The sequence below is a fragment of the Aphanomyces invadans genome (genome assembly GCF_000520115.1).
Source record: "Aphanomyces invadans strain NJM9701 unplaced genomic scaffold supercont1.22, whole genome shotgun sequence".
NCBI lineage: Eukaryota > Oomycota > Saprolegniomycetes > Saprolegniales > Verrucalvaceae > Aphanomyces > Aphanomyces invadans.
In genome coordinates this window covers 897,690-905,599 of record NW_008580167.1, presented here as the reverse complement: position 1 = coordinate 905,599, position 7,910 = coordinate 897,690, and the positions used below count along the sequence as shown (strand labels likewise).

General features: G+C 51.4%; 2 protein-coding genes and 1 non-coding gene across 6 annotated transcripts; 1 reads left to right on the top strand and 2 right to left on the bottom strand.

Annotated features, from left to right (window-relative positions):
• Window positions 1-601: 601 nt before the first annotated feature.
• Window positions 602-682, bottom strand: H310_09760. Its single transcript has one exon. It is a non-coding gene; the product is annotated as a tRNA-Ser (tRNA).
• Window positions 683-1,604: 922 nt separating this feature from the next.
• On the bottom strand, window positions 1,605-2,553 carry H310_09759 (hypothetical protein). Its single transcript, XM_008875918.1, has one exon. The coding sequence runs from the start codon at window positions 2,498-2,500 to the stop codon at window positions 1,670-1,672; it is 831 nt and encodes a 276-aa protein (XP_008874140.1). The 5' UTR covers window positions 2,501-2,553; the 3' UTR covers window positions 1,605-1,669.
• A 3,982-nt stretch (window positions 2,554-6,535) lies between these two features.
• H310_09758 (hypothetical protein) lies at window positions 6,536-7,234 on the top strand. 4 transcript variants are annotated; one of them, XM_008875914.1, is made up of 4 exons: window positions 6,536-6,809; window positions 6,852-6,946; window positions 7,006-7,109; window positions 7,169-7,234. In XM_008875914.1, the coding sequence occupies exons 1-3, from the start codon at window positions 6,565-6,567 to the stop codon at window positions 7,041-7,043; spliced, it is 378 nt and encodes a 125-aa protein (XP_008874136.1). In that variant the 5' UTR covers window positions 6,536-6,564; the 3' UTR covers window positions 7,044-7,109; window positions 7,169-7,234. The 4 variants fall into 4 exon arrangements, with proteins under 4 accessions (XP_008874136.1, XP_008874139.1, XP_008874138.1 ...); XM_008875917.1 differs by having other exon boundaries at window positions 7,006-7,178; XM_008875916.1 differs by having other exon boundaries at window positions 6,987-7,178.
• Window positions 7,235-7,910: the final 676 nt, after the last annotated feature.

The window sequence follows — 7,910 nt, the reverse complement described above, 5'->3', positions numbered from 1 at the left end:
CTTCTTCCTCCTTCGCGTCGTCGTATGCTGCAACAAGATCGTCCAAAAGACGAGTCTTTTCAGACTCGTCCTCTGACACGCCAGAGGCACGCTCGGAGTCGTTGTTGCGTTTTCTGTGGGCTTCGACAAGCGATCCGAAGCGGTTCGACGCCTTCTTCGCATCAAAGTCGGGCCGTCCAAATTCGTCCGAATTAGCCAGTGTCTCCGCAACACTGGCCCACTGTTCCATGACGACACCACGCTTGGCGAGGAAAGGCACTTCTCCGAGACTTGGCGGAGCAGCATTACGTCTTCTTCTTCGGTGAAGTTCCGGCGCTTCGCCATTCGTGCCTCAATTGAATTATGTGGATGTGGAAATAGTTCCGCATAATTCGCCGATTGTGCGGATCGACAATCAATTTTGACAGTGTCCACAACAAATTTTGACAAGTTGACTCCGGTTTTGGCACCATATGTCAGGGCGCCGCTGTGGATGCGCCTGTGGAATGGTTTCAGAATCTCTCTAGTGTCGGCATTCGACTGGACAATTCAAACCTCCCAAGCTTTTTGCACACTTCAACCCCACAGGCACGAACAGCCAATGAATGGACAAAAGAAATATCGACAGCTGTGAGATTTGAACTCACGAGGGTTTCCCCAATAGATTTCGAGTCTATCGCCTTAACCGCTCGGCCAAGCTGTCTATTCTGCTCAACAATCGAGCATAACTTTGTGGATACACAATCTTTTGAGGCTGTACCGATGGCGACTTTTGCACTTTCCGCTCCAGGTACTTTAGTTTATAGCCCATCGAGACCTTGTCAAATCTGGTACAGCGCAGTACAGCAAACGCCACGCCCGCTTTGACGGCAACAATACACTTTTCTTCCCATTCTGTATTACCTTGGGCTCGAAATGCACTTTTCCAATCGACTCTGTCCTTCGACACGTCGATATGACATCTACACTTCTCAACCTACGAACCCGAAATGTGTAATTCCGATCAAAAGAGGTCCCGTCTGCGGCCCTTGAAATGCTTAGCAGCGTAGCCCTCCCAGTTTGACAGTGAATTGTGACGACAAAAATGAAGATTAGTTTGATAACACTTGGAAGGTTCTTTGTCGATTTTGCACAGCGTTTGAGGTAGAAATGACCCCATTTTGAAACAGTGCCCCAGCAACGAACAACGTCAGAGTGCAGGCTTTGTCGGTGGCTTTGACGCTACCCACGTTCTCGATGGTTTGATGGCGTGTTCGTTCACAAAGTAGCGTGGAGGGCAGAGCGACCATCATCCAATTGCTCCTCTTCCTTGGGTTCGGCATGTTCACGAACCCCATCGTGTTCCAGTTGATCTGGAACTTTGCAGGCCAACGTTCCAGTGGTCATCCATCGCAATGCCCAGGCGGACAAACTGCCGTGACGCCATAGTACGAAATCCGTGACTGGTTGTTGAGATCCCGTGCTTCCACACTGGCCACGTCATGTTCACGTTAGCATGTGAAATTGATTTTCTAGGGACAAGGCTGAAGTACGTGTTCAAATTGTCGTGGCAACTGAGACCAAGTAGAACAGTCCCTTTCCAGTGTGTGAGCAATGAGCGCTGGGACCTGCCCATTAGACTTGAATGGAGGGACAGACAAGCCATCAATTATCGACTTATACATGTAAAGCGGAGTATTTCGACGAGCGCTCAGCAGCTACCGCCAGCCACTGCATCCTTGGGCAACAAGTTCTTGGCTTTCAAGGCATCAACAATCAAGTGCATCTTGTTGCCGGTGTTTTGGCCGTCCGTGGCCGTGCACCCGCCACAGTTGTGCAACGCGACTACCTTGTTGTCGTGGGTGCTGAAGACGGGCGAGCCCGACGAACCACCTTGCGTGTCGACGTTGTACCCGTACGTGTCGGGTTCGTCGCAGAGCGAAGGGGTCGATGCGTTGACGATCTTGGCCGGCTTGCCGTCGTCGTTCACCCACGAGAAACGCTTGGGCTTGAGGTTGGGGTGTCCGATGATGAAGATCTCTTCGTCAAGCTTGGCGGGAGTGGCGCGGGCCTGGAGGTACCCGTAGTCGTCCAAGTCGAATCCAGAAACCAAGTCGAGCTTGATCAATGTAAAATCGAGGGCCATGTCGGTGTACACCAACGTGGTGCTGTTGGCGCCGATCACACCGGGGCATCCCAACTGTTTGTCGTTGTTCGGGTCTTCGCACGTCTTGCATTCGGCATCGAACTCGACCCTGACAGCCTTGGCGCTAGCTTCCGTATCAATGCAATGGTTGTTGGTCAACATGTGCCCTTCCGACCCAAACAACCAGCCCGTGCAGTAGTAGTTGTCAGCCAACGCCAAGCGTGCGATCGGCTTGCCGAGCTTGTACATGTCCGACTTCGTGTCCTTGATGCACATACCGGGCTTGGATTGATCGGCGCCGCAGATAGATTCGTCGAAACCAGGGTACGGCTTGTAAGCCGACACGGACGCGGCGACGACAGCAAGGGCGGCAATCGACTTAAAGGCAGAGAACATCGTCAAGCTTCAAAAGGGCAAATTGATCAATGAGACTTTGCCGCAAGTCCGACCTGGTACTTCCAATTCGTGAGTCGTAGCTCCACATGTTGGCCTGGTTCAGATGCCCGGCCGACCAGCATTTTGTCTCGCGTGGTCGTTGCAAACATTTGTACACAAAATGCTCAAGATGGACAAGCGGGGGTGCAATCGTGTTCAAAATTATCGCAACATGAAGAAGCAGCACGCGCTGCGATCGCAAAACGGGTGTAACCTCGACTATTTTGCCTGTAACGGGAGGTACGTAGTCGGCAAACAACCAAGGTAGGGTGGTCAGGTTGGACCATTGTACGTAGGGCAAGTGGGCAGGAGATTGGTGGGACTCGTGATCGTTGGTCTTGGAGGGGCCCAAGTGGGGGCACTTGCTTGGTTCCATGCTAAGAATGGTACGATTGCGGCGGCATTCCTTTACCATCGAGAGCATGGTTTTTTTACGCGTGAGTCACCGCCGCGGCACGAACCCCCAGGAGAAGTGGATCAGGTGGCGGCCACATATGACTACAGTTTGTATATCCCCACCGGCGCCGCAGCTTGGACAAAATCCCTCCGTGTCATCCGCTATGTCTTATCAGCGCGATCGAGAGTGGGCCTTGAATGTGGGACTTATACAGGTAAGCGGTGTGTAACTCTGCATAACGGTGCAATCTTAGGACATGTACTAGCGACGACCGTGTAGGTATTGCGTGTTTGGGGGCCGGTGTTGCCACTCGAATGCAGGGGAGATGAGTCCCAACTTGATGCCGTTGCGATTTGCGCCGTGGCAGCCTTGTGCTTATCCACGACTAGTACTTGCACTGTTCCAATTCTGTTGAGACGTGGCTTTATATTCCGACGGCAACCACGCGCGACGTCGCAACCGTCGTCCGTCTCAAGAGGGTTTCGATAGGTTGCCGTTTGCAACACTGGTTGGGGCGTCGGCCTGGCCAAAGATGGACGTCGACAGGACCAAAACCACTGTGTGTGGGATGTTCAACGGATACAATGTGAACGATTTCAACACAAGCCCCCGCTTTTTACGAAGCGCAATCCACCGCCGATGCCGACTCTCCGTTAAAATCGTGATCTTTATCCACTTTGGAATTGCCGCGGCTGAAGGGGGAGAGGCAACATGTCCACTGACGGTGACGTGTTGACTTGACGATGGGGTGTCCGTTGGCAAAACAGCGGCACAGTCGCGAGCGGCACGAGCTTCATCGTAGTTGTCGGGCCGCGTCCTTCGCCATGCGTTATTCAAACAAATCAAAATGGGAATCGATAGGGTCCCCACAAACAATCACGATCGTCGATTTGTTGGACATGTATTCAAGAACATGACGTGCACATCCCATGAAGAAATCGGCTCTGCTGGACAAGTTTGAATGAAAACCACAACACGAATGGCAAGCGTGTGCATGTTACAAAACTCACACTTGACGTCTTTGATAGAAAGCGTCAGCGACCGCATCTCTAACTGCGGTCGCGTGGGTGGACATTTCATGCATGCACGTCACTTGTTGGTTTTGCAGTGTTGGATGCATCCCATGGTCATCAAAATCACCCCCTGCTTGACGTCCAAATGAACGTGAACGGTAGTTTCACTGCGAATATCGTTTTGGTTCGATGCTAACTGTGGTCGAGTGAGACTTTCGCATGGCTGCGCGCTCGAGGAAGACCGCTTTGGGCGAAATAAAATATGCGAGATCGCATGAATATGCCAAGCTGGAAGTTTATAGAGCACTCATGCACAAGAGCAGCCAAGTAAAGACCATTGTCTGGATTATAACAATTTAGTGCAGGAATTCCCGCTTGCACTGGAGCGTGTGAGCATTGTTTCCGCACCAAATTGCGTGGCGCACATAGCCTAGGAGTTACCAGTGAGGAAGCAGTGCGACAATGTGTGGTAGTAGCATCGTAATTCGATGGCGACGACTAAGGGGGCGTTGGATGGTAACATGGTTGCTGCCACAGCAATCGCAGAGGGGGGATGGATCGGGGCTATTCGTCGAGGTACAAAACGTTTCTGGTGCTGAGGTCAACGAAACAGTTGAAGTGGTTGTTCGTCGTGGCGGGGGTAAAAAACTTGGCGCGGATGAGTTGATAACATTCAGCTTAGTGAAGTCTCAAGAATCGGCTGAACGCGCCTTACTTCCCACGCACGACGCATTTGTAGCCCCACCAACGACACCAACAACCTCACGGGGCTACCTTGGCACGGGTCTTCGCATACCTTACCGTCAGCGCATTCATGCTTCCACATGTGGGCATTCTAGACACTGCGTGCACTGTGACTGTTACGACGCCAACTTTTCGGGGGATTGCTCTCCACCAGACGATTACGTGCCCCGTCCTCAGCCACAGACACATGTGGGAACTCCTCCGGGATCGCGACGAACGAGCCTCGGGCCGGTGTACTGTGGAATTTCGTTCAAGGACGTGCGCTGTGAAGTTGTATATTTGAAGCGGCGACTCCACGCACTGGAGGAGCGTGACTTGTCGGGCAACATATTGACAGTCTTGCGTCAAAGGTCCCATTCAGGAATTGTGACCCAATCGAGATGTCTTTGGAATGGGTCGCAGCCAGGACGACGTTGGGGCTAATTAGCGTTCCCCACATAACGTGCGGCCATCGGTCGTGCGGCGAAGGCCTATCCCACACAAATGTTGCCCGACGGATGCTTCCTTCTCCCCAACGATTTCTTTCTTGGCAAACGCAGTGGCAGTAAACGAGGGCCACGAGCGTTCACGAGTCCCGCTTCATGTCGGCGTCAAATTATGCAAGTCCAGGTTCCCTACAGCCCAAGTCTCGATTCACGAAATGACTACTGGCACCCCACAATGGTGCGCGAGTAGGTACAACTAAGTCGCGTAGATCTGAAACCAATATGTATTTGACATCGTTGTCGACAGCGTCACCAACACCCAGCGCGCGTCGTGGCAACATTTCTGGCAACACCGTCGATGCCAGTATACTTTGTTCGAGCGGAAAGGGGAGAATAGACTCGGGCCAAGGTGATTCAGGCGGTCCATTGAAGGTCGAAAACAGAGGAACAACGCCAAGTTGATCTGTGTTGTCCAGGCGAGCATTGGCCTGCTCGCAAAACAAGTCTGGCATGTTCAGCCACACCTCCATTGCTCGCGACTTGATTCAACTATACGTCTGGTTTCGTGACGACCAAGTCCCCCACGCTCGCCCCCATGTCCATGTTCAATGCCCCAAAGTTGCCCCCTCTGCTACAAAGCCGCCCTCGAAGTGACGGGTGCACGGGCTGCTACTACCCCACTCTCGTGTACTCCTTCCCTGCTGCGTATGACAAGCCGATGTGAGGCTCATACGCGAGTTTGAGGGCGTTCGAAAACGGCACGAAATCTCTGTTTCGCTTGGCCCCTTCTCCCAGGAGAAACGTGCCATGACTATTGTGTCTTACAACATTGTCGATGTTTATCAATTGTGTCCAGTCTCGCTTTCTTAACAGTAAACTGATCTAAGCGCCAAGTCCGACGACAGCGCAATTTTCATGCAAACAGCGTGATATCATCAAATGAATGAAACAATAGTCGACGGAATGTTTCGTGGCTTGGACCTAAGCCAAGCTCGAGAGGGCAGAGCGTCTTTCATGCATGCAGCGTGCACTTTGTCGTATAACCAGCACTTACAGTGCTGGACATAAAGGTTTGGTACACTTGAATTTGAGAGGTACGTCCCAAGACATTGTCGCCACCAGTATCCGTGCTGTGCTACATTGACCCTAGATGCATCGCGAGCACGTCGGGAAGTTTGGATTGCATAGAAGTGGCGTACATGCTGAGAAAGACAACAAATTATATGCAAAAGAGTTTTTTGGCTGGACAAAAACATTGGTACACGACTTTCAAACCTGCACAACACACTAGGGAGAGTCAAATTGGAAATCTGTTCTGCTTTTAATTCGCATGTACGATTTTCGTTTTTGCGAAAAGCAAAAGCAAGTTGAACTTGGACAACTGAACATCCAATCAAATCACTCGAAATTACTGGCACACAAATCGCTCACTCGTGTGCAGGAACGATGGAGCTCGAGTTCAACGACCGTGCGAAACGAGGCACGTCGCGCGCCGAGCGCCTCGCCATGCTTGAGTTCCTGCGCATTCCTGACAACTTTGCCTTGATGACTGGCCAGGCGACGAAAGGTAAGTCGGTGAAAGGCGGGCAGAGGCTCACGAAAGCCCACGGCCATGCCCTGATGGCCGAATACGTGAACATGATCGTTCGCGACAGCACGCGAACGTGGACAACGCAGGATGCAAAGTCCAGGTACTCGAATACATCAATGTCATCGTTTTCACACACATATAGATACGATGCGTACGTCTCATCGTACAAGAAGGCCCTTCGTTGGTGCGGGCCGAATAAAAGCGGTCGAGGTCTGACGCAGAAGGACTACAAACGAAGTAGGACATATATTGAGGATGAATTTGACTAATTTCGTAGAAATCTTTACGATTGAAAGCAAGTTGGAGAGCATTTGTCCGTACTACGACGACATGAATGCGCTTTTTGGCGAGCGCCAGAACTTTCGACCATCCTATGTGTTAGAAACGAGCAATGACTACGGTAAAATACGCGAAATGTTTTCGCAGTGAAATACATAATCAAATTTCGATTTAATGTAGCTGACGAACCTGGTGACTGTAATCATGAAGAACACATTGACTTGTTACTTTATGTGAATCCTAAATATCCAAGCAGCTCGGATTTTATGTTTTCGCGCATGATCAAACAATTGTCTTGTGGAATGGCTTCGCTCACATGACTGGCGCGAGGAGTTTCACAGTACAATGGCACACTGTCCTCACCATTTCGGAGGCGGTTGACAATATTGTGCAGGACGCAGCATGCCAAAATCCAGTTGCACACGAACTGAACGTCCAGCTCGTTGCGGATGTCGACAGGTAGAAGGGCCAGGCTGGACCAACGTCCTTTCAAGATACCGTTCCCATGCTCGCAAACGACGCGAAGGCTTGCATGAGCAGTGTTGAAGATGTCGTTTCCAACTTCACGCGCGGCGGGCAAGCGGTACGGGGTGAGCATGTGGCGGCCGAGGGGAAAGCCAGAGTCGCCCGCTTGGTACTGGTCGGGGTCGAAGTAGGACTGAGGTCGCAGTGCGGGTGCAGCAGAAGCCCAAACAGTTGAATCGTGGACGCTTCCAGGCCAGCCCGCAAGCACATGCCGAATTTGTCGGCAGTTATCGAAAGTCAAAAGAACATTCATAGAATATTCCTTTTTTCGACTGTAATATACCTCTCCATGCAAAGCAGGTTTTCGGTATAAAACAACATGAGTGCCATCAGTAGACAAAATGCAGTTACGAAATCCATATCGCTCTGCATTAGACTCGGCAAGTAGGCGTCGTTC

Coding starts and splice junctions, on each gene's coding strand:
- H310_09759 (XM_008875918.1), bottom strand. CDS start 2,500: ATGTTCTCTGCCTTTAAGTCGATTGCCGCCCTTGCTGTCGTCGCCGCG.
- H310_09758 (XM_008875916.1), top strand. CDS start 6,565: ATGGAGCTCGAGTTCAACGACCGTGCGAAACGAGGCACGTCGCGCGCC. Junction 6,810..6,851: donor ACGCAGGATGCAAAGTCCAG/GTACTCGAATAC, acceptor ACACACATATAG/ATACGATGCGTACGTCTCAT. Junction 6,947..6,986: donor GCAGAAGGACTACAAACGAA/GTAGGACATATA, acceptor CTAATTTCGTAG/AAATCTTTACGATTGAAAGC.